The sequence below is a fragment of the Anabrus simplex genome, chromosome 1 (genome assembly GCF_040414725.1).
Source record: "Anabrus simplex isolate iqAnaSimp1 chromosome 1, ASM4041472v1, whole genome shotgun sequence".
NCBI classification, from domain to species: Eukaryota; Metazoa; Arthropoda; class Insecta; order Orthoptera; family Tettigoniidae; genus Anabrus; species Anabrus simplex.
Window position 1 is genome coordinate 456,387,774 of NC_090265.1, and position 17,555 is coordinate 456,405,328.

A 17,555-nucleotide genomic window follows, 5' to 3' on the forward strand; every position below is an offset into this window, starting at 1 on the left:
GCGACGGTGGGATAGGAAAGGCCTAGGAATTGGAAGGAAGCGGCCGTGGCCTTAATTAAGGTACAGCCCCGGCATTTGCCTGGTGTGAAAAGGGGAAACCACGAAAAACCATCTTCAGGGTTGCCGACAGTGGAGCTGGAAGCCACTATCTCTCGATTACTGGATACTGGCCGCACTTAAGCGACTGCAGCTATCGAGCTCGGTAGTTCATGCCCTCTATATCTATAATCAAATTATGCAAAATAAAAACCGCCTTAACTATCAGTTCCTCTGTTTTGAATTTTCGACTACAGCTGAGAGCTGCCAGCAGCGTGCGCGCGGGGCTGCTGCAGGGTAAAAGCTCCATGGCGAGCAGCCAGGCTATAGCCAGCAGCGAAGTGCTAGGGCGAGCATCCATGAGCCGGCAGCGAAGCTGCAGCATAAACGTACCCTTAATAATCAAAACAAAGACACTACATTATCTGAGCATGATGATCAGATGCTGCTCTGTGATATGCCGCCATTACTAGTAAGATTGCATGTGAGTGAGCGACACTTCATTGTGCTTCAGTAGCGCACCGCCCAAGGTTAACAAGCATGAGAGCTTTGCTGGCTGCACGCTCTACAGGTTGACACAGAAGTTGCTCACTATTGAACTTACATTTATTTGTCGATTTTCTGGTGGGCTTTCACGAGGAGGAAATAAAATACGCTAGAGATCGATTTTTGTTTCGTCTTCTTGCAATTTCCGTAACTTATTTTCAGACACGCTGTATACTGTACATATATAAAATAACCGGAAGAACCTCCTTCCTCGTGTTGCAGTTAGTATTTTCACCTCAGTATTTGGAAGACGGAAACTAATAACTGCTGGTCTCATCATATCATGCCCATCTTTTTCCTTCATGGAAACCCATGGAAGTATTTTTCTGTTAATATTTTTATATCAAATTCCAAGAATATAATGGTTGTCAAATTACAAGAAACTTCATTGTTGTATAACTCCTTCATTTCCCCAGACAATGCACTCAATCCACTTCAAATAATAAGAGACATCCGTGTAAATGCTGGGGTTTCTCATGTCACAAGCTGTGTTATGTGTGAAGGATGCCAGACCAATTAACACTGGATAATCATACATCTTTTTGACGAGAAGGCCTCCAGAATTAGCCTATAAAAAGAGAAAGGAATGAGAGATATTTTTTGAAGGGAATATTCTGATATGAGTATATACATATCTCAAGAGAAAAGAATATTAGGAAGCAAGTCTTAAATTTCTTAAATGGCCAGGTACAAGAATAATGAAATATTTCTCAGGTTCAATAGACCCAAATACGATGCACGTGACTGAATATCTGGTAAAGGAAAAAAAATCAGACTAAACAATACACTTCACACAATATTCAACATATTTAACAATAAAATACTGAATCTCAGAGTACTAATGATAATGGAACAAAGGAAAATAATTCCATCTTGTGTGACTGATGTGACCTCCGTCTGTGGATCAATGGTAGAGTATTGGCCTCTCGACCCGAAGATCACGGGTGAACCCAGCAGAGGTAGTCGGATATCTGAAGGACGGAAGAGAGTCCATTCAGCACTCCATATCGTACAATGTCAGCATGTAAAACTTTTGTGACACATTTGGTGTTTACCCCCACAACATTAATTAAAACTCGGCTACAAGTTGCCAGAGTTCCAGTTTCTCTACCATCTGGTAAAATAAGATGGAACATAAAAAGGACATGCAGGAAGCCTAAATGGCATAAATTGATTTTGGAGAAGCCGAGATCCCGGAGTTTTGTACCATAGGAGTTCTTTTATGTACCGATAAATTTGCCTACTCAAGGCTGACTTGTTTGACCAACTGCAAATACCAGCGAACTGAGCCGGGATCGATCCCGCTAACTTGGGGTGGGAATACTAGCGCTTTTACAGTCTGGACAACTCAACCAGCATTCTTTTGAGAATGAATAAAGGAATCATTTACTCAAATTTCTTTGTAACTTAATTTTTCGTTATCGTACTCATCAAACTGAAATAATCCTCTTAAAAATCGAGTTTCAGAAAAATGATCGGTTTATAGGACAAAAAGTTGAAAGATACCAATTTCCACATTGGGGAGTTCTCAAAAATATTCTTTGAATGAGCATTGCTAATTCTAGGGACAGTGAAGGAAACTGAACATAAAAATTGAGCTATTTATTCCCTTAGATCAGCAGGGTTGTAAAACTAGAACAATATAACACGTAGACGGATTGCCTAATATGAGGCTGTGTTAAACCGGATAAAATGTACTACAAGCATTATAGTAGACGTCTGCTCATATTTGTCCGCGCTGAAAGTTAAATCTCTCTACATACTGTTCACTTACCTTGCAAGTATCAGGATTTGTTGTGCTGGTAGTACTTTTATAGGCACTACATAGCATGGAATCCTTAATTCCTTCAGGAAAGTAGGTACCTTTGAAGTATGCGGAGCATTCATGAAAGTCAACGTTGAATTTCTGAATAAGTCTTCTTTGATCGTCACCTGGAAAAGTTACAGTGCAGTTAAATATATTGTGCATAGACAGCATATACGTTAATGGAAAACGGTTGAGGGGACGTTTTCCGAACCGGTACATTGACCAGATAAAGAGTTTGGCGAATTTGCCACTTGAAAAAAGTAATGGGAAAAGCAGAAGACCGGGTTATATGGCGGAGTATTGTTCGTGGAATTCCATGAAGAATCAAGACGTTCTAAATCGAACCACGACCTAGAAGAAGATCATGCACACATACACACGTACATACATCTCGACATCATTCGTGCTGAATGACTCAGGTCGCCAGACCACTGGCCTTCTGAGCCCATGCTTACGGGTTCGATCCAGGCTCAGAACAGTGATTCTTGAATGTACTCAAATAAACCAGCCTCATGCCGGTAATATCGGTTGATTTACCGACCCGTAATGGAACTCCAGCGGGACAAAATTTCGGCAGCTCGGCGACTTCAAAATCGTAAAAGTGTTTAAAGGGACGAAATCCCATATTCTTCTTATTGTCATTTATTCGCTGGATTCATCGAAGACCACATTAAGTCTTGTTACATTTGGCTTTGCTTTCTTTTGAACCCAGAATTCCCTCAGTCTTTCTGAGTGGGCCTGTTTGAATTCCTCTGTCTATGGGACACCATGTCTTCTTTTCGGTTGTTCGTCTCGGTTTAGCCTGTTCGTCGCTATCTTTTTTTCGAAAAAAAGAACCCTCTGCCAAAGACGTCTTCCAGTTCGATTTGTAGCAATTGGAGGTCTTCTTTGTTGTTTCAAAACAAAGGCATTGTGTTTTTAGGTTTTGAATCAAATAGGTAAAAGATCTGTTTGATCAACCTGTTTCCATCCATTCGTTTGAGGTGACCGTCTTTTGCGAATCATGTTTGTAATTTTCTCTATTTTGTTATAGACTTCCTAATTGAATCCTTCTTTGCTAGTTGCTTTACGTCGCACCGACACAGATAGGTCTTATGGCGACGATGGGATAGGAAAGGCCTAGTAGTTGGAAGGAAGCGGCCGTTGCCTTAATTAAGGTACAGCCTCAGAATTTGCCTGGTGTGAAAATGGGAAACAACGGAAAACTATCTTCAGGGCTGCCGACAGTGGGATTCGAAACCACTCTCTTCCGGATTCAAGCTCACAGCCACGCGCCCCTAACCGCACGGCCAACTCGCCCGGTGGGATCTTTCTTGGTGGATGCCATTCTTGTAGTTGGCTCCCATGATTTCCCTAATTATTCTGCGTTCCTTTTTCTCCATTTCTTCGAGGCGTCCTTTATTGGCATTTAGGGGTAGGTTTTCGGATGCATACACTACTACTGGCATCAGAACCGTTTCATAGTGACGTACCTTAGTATTTTGGGAAAGGCATTTTTGTTGTTGTTGTAGATCGTGCGGGACGTTTGATAGGCTATTTCAAGTTTGCGTATTCGCTCCTTAAGTGCTTTCTTGTTCAGTCCACTTTTCATGATGATCACACCCAGGTACTTACATTTTTCTACTTGCCCGATGTCTCCGTATTTCGTCCCAAGTTTTGGTGGTTCGTCTTTGATGTTAGTCGTTACTTCTGTTTTTTCAAATGATATCTGCAGGCCAGTTTGTTCGGTGATTTCCTGTGACAGTTCGATTTGATTACTAGCGGTTTCACTGGGCGAGTTGGCCGTGTGGTTCGGGGCGGGCAGCCGTGAGCTTGCATCCGGGAGATAGTGGGTTCTAGCCCCACTGTCGACAACCCTGAAGTTGGTTTTCCGTGGTTTCCCATTTTCACACCAGGCAAATGCTGGGGCTGTACCTTAATTAAGGCCACCGCCGCTTCCTTCCCACTCCTAGGCCTTCCCTATACCATCATCGCCATAAAACCTATTTATGTGGGTGCGACGTAAAGCAAATACATCGTTCGATAGAATGGCGTTGTCATCGGCAAAATCTAGACAGTCTACCATGATTCCCTTGGATTTTCTTCCCATTCTCATTGGGCTATAGTCGTTTTGTTAAGTGACACTTGAAATCCCACCTTGGCAGCATGGTGTTTGACAAGTAGCCTAACATTCGGGAATTGCCTGGCGGGTATTTCTCTCGCCTTCGGTAGATAAACATAAATGATCGGTGTCGTAAAAGTTGCGCCGAGTAAAAGTTGCGCCGTGGTCATTAATTATTCTAGGATCTCATTAGCGAGAGGTCTTGTTTGAGAATTCCACAGGGAAGTTTCATGTTTCAGAATGTGACAGTGTCCACTCCCTACTTACCCCTTATCAGGGTTTTCCTGCTTCGTCACGTACACATAAAACAATTGTAATTTCTGATTTCATCTTTATATCAGCATCACTGTTTGAAACAATTTCATTTGTTATTTATTAATCTTTTATACCCAGGGGAATGCGACAGGCCTCGCCAGGGCACACAATTTCCTTTCATTGGCAGTAGCTATGGTTCATTCTTGACCTCTATCACTTCATAAGGGGTGAATGTCGGGGAAACGTAGGGTGAGACAGTTTTTTTTCTGTTTTCACTGGTCTTTCTTTATTCAGCAAATTCGCTATATTTCATTTGCCATCCATTAATCCTTGTCCAGAAAAGCACGTCAGATCTCGTATTCGGCAGCATTTTCTTCCTTTAGCGGTATTTCATTCTTCATTCATTCTATTCCTGACCCTGTCAGTTAGCTACAAACAGGCTGTGGATATTCTTCATAAGACTGAAAGACTGATCTCGTATGACGTAAAGGACAGTCTTCCCGAATTTAAGCAGATTTTAACAGAGGACAGAAAAGGCTTCACTCCTGATAATCTAAAAAAAAACCACATTGTTCAATGCCATATTAGCAGCTCTACTGTAATTGAATTAGCGCTTGACGGGTGTAATGATTTAATAAAGGTACAGCATTGTAAACAAAATAGACTATTAATTTTGGTAGTTACATAAGGCATTTCATTATCACTTCATATATCATCAGGCAATAACGGATACTTTAATACAATCTAATGTTACTTTCGCCACTCTCTGATGGCCTTCTCCAATGCACAATTGAAGAGGAGAGGCGAAAGTCCATCTACCTGTCTGAAACCTTTCTTTGTCTCAAACCTTTCCGAGAGTGATCCTCAGAACTTCATTCGTGATCTTTTGGCTAAGACTGAGGGTCTTCTAGTACAGTCCGATTTTTCGCAGAATTTGCATAAAGGTGTCAACTGAGTCGTATATCTTCTTCCCTTTTAGCATAACTTGCCTTAATGTATGTATGTATGTATGTATGTATGTATGTATGTATGTATGTATGTATATGTATGTATGTATGTATGTATGTATGTATGTATGTATGTATGTATTGCACCCTTGAAAATTGGTTATTGGTTTGTATGGAAAGAATATTTTATTACTGGGGTGGAACAATGCATAAAATTATCATCCAGGAAGGAGATTTCAACTCTGCACTGTCTACTAGCCCGCAGTGAAACAGGTTTTCCCCGCTGTGTAAGCGAGTCTGGGTTTTTTTGTGCCTTGTTGAAGACACCAGATAAGTAGCACGTGGACAGGAACTCTACGAGACCAAAAGCGATCACTACTTTGAGATTTTGACGTCATGATAATTAACCAATTGGATCGCAAGGTTACCCGATCGCTAAATCTCAGCCAATAAAATTCAATTAACAAACACACCTACGTCTTGAAGAAATAAATACCCATGTATCTGGGGGAATCTTTCTCATTTGCTCTTCTGCTTTTTTGCGTTTATGTGTCTTGAGTTATCTACGGGAGTAATTGCTTCGCACAAGTACAAGTCATCGTGTTGTAAGAGCACATGTGTTATTGGAGACGGCATATATGACGTTGAACATTACAAGCATTCATTTGATGAAAGACGATATTTTTTTCTGCTTCTGAGGAAATTTTGAGATACGGAAATATTGGAAACGCAGCAGTTCAGATTTCCTTAATTTTATAAATCTGAGGGAAAACTTAAAGTACGTAAAAACTGAGCCAGCTTGGAGAATCGAGTGTGTGTTGGGAACTATTACTAAAACAAACTTTTTAGTTTCAGCTTTCACCAGAAGACGGAAGATCATTAGCAGTCCTGAACTATTTCAGAAGAATGGAACTTCAACATTACGACGGAGTTTGTAATTGTCCTAAGTCCTCGCCTGCTGCAGCCATGTGTAACTAAAATGTGAGGCATAATTCAGCCCGGGGGAGAATAATATCGGAGATGGAGTTTGGTTAAATATTCACTGATCATCAACCGAGTCCAGAAGCCAAGTCTACTACAGCTAAGAATTTAAATTATACTTTTCTCTATCTTCTGTTGTAATAATTATGTAGACGTAGTCCTTGTTTGAATATTTGAGATCATTTCTAATAGTCTTTGTAGTTAGGAATTTCACTCTTCTTTCACTGGTGTTGGTAGATTTGATGTGTGTGAGAGCGTATTTGGGACCTATAATTTGTTCTATTTGAGTGAGTGCTTCGTGACATGTTCTCACTGTCCCATGATAAGTCGAGGAAAGTATTAAAAATATTTGACCCACGCGATAACATTTATCTATATAAATAAAATTGTTTCTGTTTGTCTGTTTGTCTGTCTGTTTGTCTGTTCCACCATCACGTCGAAACGGCTGGATAGATCTCAACCAAACTTCATATTTAGAGTATACTGACCCCGGGGAAGGTTTCGATATGCATATCATTTTAAAATCTTTGAAAAGACGGGGGTTTTATAGGAAAAACGGTTTTCCTCCATTTTCTCTTATACTATTATAGGCAAAATATCGAATTTGTCGTATAAGGACGAGACAAAGCTCAATTTAATCCTCTTGACGCAAAGAACAAAACTCGGTAAGCCCTACGGGCCCGAAAACCATGTTTTAAGGCCCTAAAACCAACCGTTACGGAGATATTGGCACCACACTACCCCTGCTCTAGGAATCGGATAAAGAAATGAACTGCCGTAACCATGGCAACGTCAGCTCCAGGATTCTAGAGCAGTGAGATTATGCATGTACGTTTGGGCATAGCTGTCAACCAAAATAGGTACAAATAAGACTTAATATCTGGGAAAAAAATATACTGTTGTGTAAGGCACTCATAGGACTCCTTTGGGCGGGGATGGAAAGGGGGTGAAGAACGAGTGTAAAAATCTTACTATATATAGAAATGGAAGTGTGTGTGTAAATGACACATCTCCAACTAAACCACTGGAGCAATTTCAACCAAACTTGGTACACGAATCACTTACTATCGGGAGACGATCACTGTGGGGGGTAAGCCATCCCTAGCGCCCTTAAGGGAGAGGGTCAGGGGGGTGGTAGTTACAATAATAATCGAGAATAGTGTCGAATTCATAGTTTTCGGGGTCGCTGAGTTGAAAAGTGATACTCTAGAATTTTTTTAAAATCCAGCCCCCTTTTAGGTTGGGAGCAAAGGGTGGGGGGGTGGGGTGAGATATAGAAATAATTAAAAACAGTTTCGAATCCATAGATTTCAGGGTCTCTGAGATGAATAGTATTACTCCGGATTTTTTGCAAATCCAAGTGGGGAGCGAAGGGGGTGAAATTGATGTATGTGTGTGCGTGGGTGTGTGGGTGTGGGTGTGTATATGACACATCTCCTCCTAAACCACTGGAGCAATTTCACCAAACGTGGTACACTTATCAATTAGTATCAGGAGACAAACCGCGTGAGGGTAAGACACCCCTAGCACCCTTTTGGCAGGGGGCGAGGGGAGTGGTATAAAAATAATCTTATAAATAAAGTTGTTCGTTTCTGTTTGTCTGTTTGTCTGTTTGTCTGTTTGTCTGTTTGTCTGTTCCACCATCACGTCGAAACGGCTGGATAGATCTCAACCAAACTTCATATTTAGAGTATACTCATCCCGGGGAAGGTTTAGATACGCATATCATTTTAAAATCTTTGAATACACGGGGGGTTTATAAGAAAACCAGAATGGTTTTTCTACTATCACGTCGAAACGGCTGGATAGATCTCAAGCAAACTTCATATTTAGAGTATACTCCTCCCGGGGAAGGTTTCGATATGCATATCATTTTAAGATATTTGAATACACGGGGGGTTTATAGGAAAACCAGAATGGTTTTTCCACCATCACGTCGAAACGGCTGGATAGATCTCAACCAAACTTCATACTTAGAGTATACTCCTCCCGGGGAAGGATTAGATATGCATATCATTTTAAAATCTTTGAATACACGGGGGGGTTATAGGAAAACCAGAATGGTTTTTCCACCATCACGTCGAAACGGCTGGATAGATCTCAACCAAATTTCATATTTAGAGTATACTCATCCCGGGGAAGGTTTCGATATGCATATCCTTTTAAAATCATTGAATACACGGGGGTTTATAGGAAAATCAGAACGGTTTTTCCACCATCACGTCGAAACGACTGGATAGATCTCAACCAAACTCCATATTTAGAGTATACTCATCCCGGGGAAGGTTTCGATATGCATATTATTTTAAAATCTTTGAATACACGGGGGGTTTATAGGAAAACCAGAATGGTTTTTCCACCATCACGTCGAAGCGGCTGGGTAGATCTCAACCAAACTTCATATTTAGAGTATACTCCTCCCGGGGAAGGTTTCGATACGCATATCATTTTAAAATCATTGAATACACGGGGGGTTTATAGGAAAACCAGAATGGTTTTTCCACCATCACGTCGAAACGGCTGGATAGATCTCAACAAAATTTCATATTTAGAGTATACTCATCCCGGGGAAGGTTTCGATATGCATATCATTTTAAAATCTTTGATTACACGGGGGTTGATAAGAAAACCAGAATGGTTTTTCCACCATCACGTCGAAACAGCTGGATAGATCTCAACCAAACTTCATATTTAGAGTATACTCCTCCCGGGGAAGGTTTCGATATGCATATCATTTTAAAATCTTTGAATACACGGGGGTTTATAGGAAAACCAGAATAGTTTATCCACCATCACGTCGAAACGGCTGGATAGATCTCAACCAAACTTCATATGTAGAGTATACTCCTCCCGGGGAAGGTTTTGATATGCATATCATTTTAAAATCTTTGAATACACGGGGGGTTTATAGGAAAACCAGAATGGTTTTTCCACCATCAAGTCGAAACGGCTGGATGGATCTCAACTAAATTTTATTTAGAGTATACTCATCCCGGGGAAGGTTTCGATATGCATATCATTTTAAAATCTTTGATTACACGGAGGTTTATAAGAAAACCAGTATGGTTTTTCTACCATCACGTCGAAACAGCTGGATAGATCTCAACCAAACTTAATATTTAGAGCATACTCCTCCCGGGGAAGATTTCGATATGCATATCATTTTAAAATCCTTGAATACGCGGGGGTTTATAGGAAAACCAGAATGGTTTTTCCACCATCACGTCGAAACGGCTGGATGGATCTCAACCAAATTTCATATTTAGAGTATACTCATCCCGGGGAAGGTTTCGATATGCATATTATTTAAAAAAATTTGAATACACGGGGTGTTTATAGGAAAACCAGAATGGTTTTTCCACCATCACGTCGAAACGGCTGGATATATCTCAACCAATCTTCATATTTAGAGTATACTCCTCCCGGGGAAGGTTTCGATATGCATATCATTTTAAAATCTTTGAATACACGGGGGGTTTATAGGAAAACCAGAATGGTTTTTCCACCATCACGTCGAAACGGCTGGATAGATCTCAACCAAATTTCATATTTAGAGTATACTCATCCCGGGGAAGGTTTCGATATGCATATCATTTTAAAACCTTTGAGTACACGGGGGGTTTATAAGAAAACCAGAATGGTTTTTCCACCATCACGTCGAAACGGCTGGATAGATCTCAACCAAATTTCATATTTAGAGTATACTCATCCCGGGGAAGGTTTCGATATGCATATCATTTTATAATCTTTGAATACACGGGGGTTTATAGGAAAACCAGAATAGTTTATCCACCATCACGTCGAAACGGCTGGATAGATCTCAACCAAATTTCATATTTAGAGTATACTCCTCCCGGGGAAGGTTTCGATATGCATATTATTTTAAAATCTTTGAATACACGGGGCGTTTATAGGAAAACCAGAATGGTTTTTCCACCATCACGTCGAAACGGCTGGATATATCTCAACCAAACTTCATATTTAGAGTATACTCATCCCGGGGAAGGTTTCGATATGCATATCATTTTAAAACCTTTGAGTACACGGGGGGTTTATAAGAAAACCAGAATGGTTTTTCCACCATCACGTCGAAACGGCTGGATAGATCTCAACCAAATTTCATATTTAGAGTATACTCATCCCGGGGAAGGTTTCGATATGCATATCATTTGATAATCTTTGAATACACGGGGGTTTATAGGAAAACCAGAATAGTTTATCCACCATCACGTCGAAACGGCTGGATAGATCTCAACCAAATTTCATATTTAGAGTATACTCCTCCCGGGGAAGGTTTCGATATGCATATTATTTTAAAATCTTTGAATACACGGGGCGTTTATAGGAAAACCAGAATGGTTTTTCCACCATCACGTCGAAACGGCTGGATATATCTCAACCAAACTTCATATTTAGAGTATACTCATCCCGGGGAAGGTTTCGATATGCATATCATTTTAAAATCCTTGAATACACGGGGGGTTTATAGGAAAACCAGAATGGTTTTTCCACCATCACGTCGAAACGGCTGGATGGATCTCAACCAAATTTCATATTTAGAGTATACTCATCCCGGGGAAGGTTTCGATATGCATATCATTTTAAAATCTTTAATACACGGGGGGTTTATAGGAAAACCAGAATGGTTTTTCCACTATCACGTCGAAACGGCTGGATAGATCTCAACCAAACTTCACATTTAGAGCATACTCCTCCCGGGGAAGGTTTCGATATGCATATCATTTTAAAATCTTTGAATAGACGGGTTGTTTATTGGAAAACCAGAATGGTTTTCCTCCATTTTCTCTTATACTATTGATTTTCTGTAAACTTCGTTTACCGTACGTGAAACGTCTCTTCATTATAAACAACTTTCCTTATGTTTATAATTTACCTTACTCTTTACATGTTGGAGAAATTTACAATTTTCTGCTGGTACCATGCTCTGCATTGAGTGACCGACAGACCGACAACGAACCTACAGTTTACCATGGCAACGTCTCTGACTGCATGCCAGCAGGGAAGTAACGTATTGCCATTTTCCTCATTATGCTTTTAAATTCTTGGTTGTTCCTTGGGTAGAATGCAAGAAAGGCGTCAATCGGCCTATCTGCGGGATATTGGCGGAATATCGTTGGATGTTATAACCGCCTTCGAATAGATTAAATAATAACACCATTAGTCATCTTCTTATTATTTGTTTACCTAGGAATCAATGGACCTAAATTGCTCCTCTGTTACCGTTTTATTATATCCATAACTCACACTAGCATAATTTATGGAGGGGCATTTGTTTTTCCAATACATTAACTTGGCATTTACATATTTGTCGTTTTCCGGCTGTCCTCAGTTATAATCCATTTTCTATTACTTTCAGCTATCTTAACTGTATTATTTTCTTCCTTAATTACGCCGTATGTACGCGAGTGCTACAAACTACTGGATGTATTTCCACCAATTCTCATATTTAGAATACACCTGTCCTTGATAGATTTTAGGGCAAATATTGTTTCTAAATCCCTGAACTGACTGGGGGTTTATACGAAACCGAAACAGTGATTTTGCACTTCCACAAAATATACACAACCAACGTTAATTTAAATCTACCTGCCTTGGTAGAAATTAATTTCTAAACCTTTTTTCTCATGTGCATCATTTCGATACGAGGATTAATAAGGGAGATATCATTAACGGACCGTTTTTTTGTACAAGTCCCATCGGACTTAACTCACGAGCGGGTGCGTGTAAAGCGTATTCCTTACAACTTGAAAACTACTGAAGACATTCGAACCAAAATTCATATTTAGCATCCACCTGTCCAAAGGTAGGTTTTAAACGTAAATAACATTTCATATTCCGGAATGGACTGGCGGTTTATAGGGAACCGAAATGGTGATTTTACTCTTGCACAATATATAGAGAACAAGACCAACCTGACTGGAAATCGACCAAACGTGATGGAATTCCACCTCTAAACCTTTTTTTCATGTGCATTTTTTCGTCAGGAGGATTAATAAGGGAGATATCATGAATGGTCAGTTTTGCAGGTTAAGTCCAGCGGCCATAACCAAAAAGGTGTTTTACATGGAGCAGATTCCTTATCTATATAAATCAAATCGTAACGACTGTGTGCCTCTACACTGACTATTTTGGCGAAATTTTCGTACAGCTTTCCGTTTAAGGGGTAATAATGACCATCTGCATAATTTTTGGTTTAGTTTCTGAAAGTCCTAATTTTTACCCGCCTCGCCGAAAATCCAGATTGCGGCATAATCTGCCAGAAGAAAAAGAAGATAATTGAAATTTGACAAAATTATACGTTTTAGCCTGTAACGAACGGAAAACATCCAAGATCATTAAATTCTTCACTTTTTATCCCCGAAGAATATCGAAATATGCAGGCAATTTTAATAATGGTGCAGACCTTCTGAAATTCCTATCGCATAACAGATTGCACAATCTCCGTTCAATTTGGAATGATCTACAACCTTGGTCTTATTACTCTTTGCCGTATCTGTATCAATTTTACGTTTGATTTTTCTCTATTAATGGATGTTAAGTCAATTTGGAATTTTCACATGCATAATTTACACCTTCGATTACTTATATGAAATACAGAATCACCAAACTCTTCACGAAAATTGGCCCACCCAGTAGCCATATATGAGCCAAATGCTATGTATATAGCTGTCACATAATTATCCGAAAAGTAATGTAATGTGAGATAATCTTACAAGAACGTTACCCTGTTCCACGTTTCTAACTCAATCTGACCCAAGAATAGATGACATATCATAGGACCAGCCATTTAGGCCACTAAATCCGGCGTGTCTTATGGTATAATCCTTTGTCGATATGACGTACGTTTAGTAGCAGTTAATCTGTAAATGAAGGTCTTCAGTATTGTAAACACGCATATAGTTTCGTATGTCGATCTATATATATTCACTGATGTCGATTTGTAGCGATCGAGAAAGGGTGGGTCTGCTATTGTAATCAGTACTCCCCACACCGACTTTGACTGGCAGTATGAAAGGGTTCCTTCTCCAACTCCTGTGTAACTGTCATTAGTAAGGAAGGTCTACAATTGTAATGAATAGTTCACTTCTCGATTTGACTTGCAGAAGGCAAGTGAGCATGCAGTTTTGTTTAAAACTCCCCTACCCGATTGTGTTTGGCAGTAGGCAAGGGTGCCCGGCATTATAAAGAAATGTCCTCATCTAAAATGTGACTGGCATTAGGCATAGTGGCCTGCTATTTTGATGGAAACTCACCAACTTGGTGTGACTGGCAGTAAGCTGGCTGAAAGTAGGAAAATGGGCCTGACATTATAATGATAACTGCACAACTTAATTTCGAGTGGTAGTAGGGTAATTGCATGCCATTATAATAAAAACTCTAATCTGTCTGGAAGTAGGAAAGGGGGGCTGCCATTTTAACGAAAACTCCCCAAATCGATTCTGTCCGCATAGTAGGCAATGGGGCCTGCAATTATAACGTAAACGTCCCAACTCGATTGTGAATGGCAGTAGGCAGTGAGCCTGCCGTTATATCACAAATCCATAACAAACACTTTACATTGGAAACAACGTACGGGGACCTCCCCATGCTCTTTCTCGGATAACGCTAAGAGACATGCAATTTTAAAACAATCTTATTTACTGCATGCACACTATTTACTTCGATATTCGAATACAATGTAGAATACCGTAGCGAAGCACGGGTACATTCGCTAGTAATCTATATAAATAAAATTGTTTCTGTTTGTCTGTTTGTCTGTCTGTTTGTCTGTTCCACCATCACGTCGAAACGGCTGGATAGATCTCAACCAAACTTCATATTTAGAGTATACTGACCCCGGGGAAGGTTTCGATATGCATATCATTTTAAAATCTTTGAAAAGACGGGGGTTTTATAGGAAAAACGGTTTTCCTCCATTTTCTCTTATACTATTATAGGCAAAATATCGAATTTGTCGTATAAGGACGAGACAAAGCTCAATTTAATCCTCTTGACGCAAAGAACAAAACTCGGTAAGCCCTACGGGCCCGAAAACCATGTTTTAAGGCCCTAAAACCAACCGTTACGGAGATATTGGCACCACACTACCCCTGCTCTAGGAATCGGATAAAGAAATGAACTGCCGTAACCATGGCAACGTCAGCTCCAGGATTCTAGAGCAGTGAGATTATGCATGTACGTTTGGGCATAGCTGTCAACCAAAATAGGTACAAATAAGACTTAATATCTGGGAAAAAATATACTGTTGTGTAAGGCACTCATAGGACTCCTTTGGGCGGGGATGGAAAGGGGGTGAAGAACGAGTGTAAAAATCTATATAAATAAAATTGTTTCTGTTTGTCTGTCTGTTTGTCTGTTCCACCATCACGTCGAAACGGCTGGATAGATCTCAACCAAACTTCATATTTAGGGTATACTCATCCCGGAGAAGGTTTTGATATGCATATCATTTTAAAATCCTTGAATAGACAGGGGGTTTATAGGAAAACCAGAATGGTTTTTCCACCATCACGTCGAAACGGCTGGATAGATCTCAACCAAACTTCATATTTAGAGGATACTCGTCGCGGGGAAGTTTTCCATATGCATATCATTTTAAAATATTTGAATATATGGGGGGTTTATAGGAAAATCAGAATGGTTTTTCCACCATCACGTCGAAACGGCTGGATGGATCTCAACCAAACATTGTATTTAGAGTATACTAATCCCGGGGAAGGTTTAGATATGCATATCATTTTAAAATCCTTGAATAGACGGGGGGTTTATAGGAAAACCAGAGCGGTTTTCCCACCATCACGTCGAAACGGCTGGATAGATCTCAACCAAACTTCATATTTAGAGGATACTCATCGCGGGGAAGTTTTCCATATGCATATCATTTTAAAATATTTGAATATATGGGGGGTTTATAGGAAAATCAGAATGGTTTTTCCACCATCACGTCGAAACGGCTGGATGGATCTCAACCAAACATTGTATTTAGAGGATACTAATCCCGGGGAAGGTTTAGATATGCATATCATTTTAAAATCCTTGAATAGACGGGGGGTTTATAGGAAAACCAGGGTGGTTTTCCCACCATCACGTCGAAACGGCTGGATAGATCTCAGCCAAACTTCATATTTAGAGTATACTCATCCCAGTAAAGGTTCCGATATGCATATAATTTTAAAATCTTTGAATAGACGGGGTGTTTATAGGAAAACCACAGTGGTTTTCCTCTATTTTCTCTTATACTATTGATTTTCTGTAAACTTCGTTTACCGTACGTGAAACGTCTCTTCATTATAAACAACTTTCGTTATGTTCATAATTTACCTTACTCTTCACATGACGGAGAAATTTACAATTTTCTGCTGGTATCATGCTCTGCATTTAGTGACCGACAGACCGACAACGAACCTACAGGTTACCATGGCAACGTCTCTGACTGCATGCCAGTAGGGGAGTAACGTATTGCCATTTTCCTCATCATGCTTTTAAATTCGTGGTTGTTCCTTGGGTAGATGGCAAGAGAGGCATCAATCGGCTCATCTGCGGGATATTGGCGGAATATCGTTGGAGGTTATAACCGCCCTCGAATAGATTAAGTAATAACACCATTAGTCATCTTCATATTTGTTTACCTAAGAATCACTGAACCTAAATTTCTCCTCTGTTAGCGCTTTATTATATCCATAACTCACGGCATTTATTTATTTGTCGTTATCCGGCTGTCCTCAGTTATAATCCATTTTCTATTAGTTTCAACATTCTTAACTGTATTATTTTCTTCCTTAATTACGCCGTATGTACGTGAATGCTAGAAACTACTGGATGCATTTCCACCAAGATTCGTATTTAGAATACACCTGTCCTTGATAGGTTTCAGGGCAAATATTGTTTCTAAATCCCTGAACTAACTGGGGGTTTATACGAAACCGAAACAGTGATTTTGCACTTCCAAAAAATATACACAACAAAAGTTTATGGATGTCTACCTACCTTGGTAGAAATTAATGTCTAAACCTTTTTTTCTCATGTGCATCATTTCGATACGAGGATCAATAAGGGAGATATCATTAAAGGACCGTTTTTCTGTACAAGTCCCATCGGACTTAACTCACGAGCGGGTGCGTGTAAAGCGTATTCCTTACAACTTGAAAACTACTGAAGACATTCGAAACAAAATTTATATTTAGCATCCACCTGTCCAAAGGTAGGTTTTAAACGTAAATAACATTTCATGTTCCGGAATGGACTGGCGGTTTATAAGGAACCGAAATGGTGATTTTACTCTTCCACAATATATACAGAACAAGACCAACCTGACTGGAAATCGACCAAACCTGATGGAATTCCACCTCTAAACCTTTTTTTTCATGTGCATTTTTTCGTCAGGAGGATTAATAAGGGAGATATCATGAATGGTCACTTTTGCAGGTTAAGTCCAGCGGACATAGCAAAAAAGGTGTTTTACATGGAGCAGATTCCTTATCTATATAAATCAAATCGTAACGACTGTGTACCTCTACACTGACTATTTTGGCGAAATTTTCGTACAGCTTTCCGTTTAAGGGGTAATAATAACAATCTCCATAATTTTTGATTTCCTGAAAGTCCTAATTTTTACCCGCCTCGCCCAAAATCCACATTGTGGCATAATCTGCCAGAAGAATAAGAAGATAATTGAAATTTGACAAAATTATACGTTTTAGCCTGTAACGAATGAAAAATCCTATATCATTAAATTTTTCATTTTTTATCCCCGAAGAATATCGAAATATGCAGGCAATTTTAATGATGGTGCAGACCTTCGGAAATTCCTATCACGTAACGGATTGCACAATCTCCGTTCAATTTGGAATGATCTACAACC

At 39.7% G+C, this 17,555-nt stretch overlaps 1 protein-coding gene across 1 annotated transcript in view; it reads right to left on the reverse strand.

The window, feature by feature from the left end:
- Positions 1-921: 921 nt before the first annotated feature.
- LOC136867292 (chymotrypsin-C) overlaps positions 922-17,555 on the reverse strand; it is a 60,156-nt gene continuing 43,522 nt past the window's right edge. Inside the window, exons 5-6 of the mRNA XM_067144446.2 lie at positions 2,357-2,514; positions 922-1,150 (exon numbers count right to left, since the gene is read on the reverse strand). Coding sequence (XP_067000547.2) covers positions 968-1,150; positions 2,357-2,514 — 341 coding nt within the window. The 3' untranslated portion in view covers positions 922-967. The remainder of the gene's footprint in view (positions 1,151-2,356; positions 2,515-17,555) is intronic.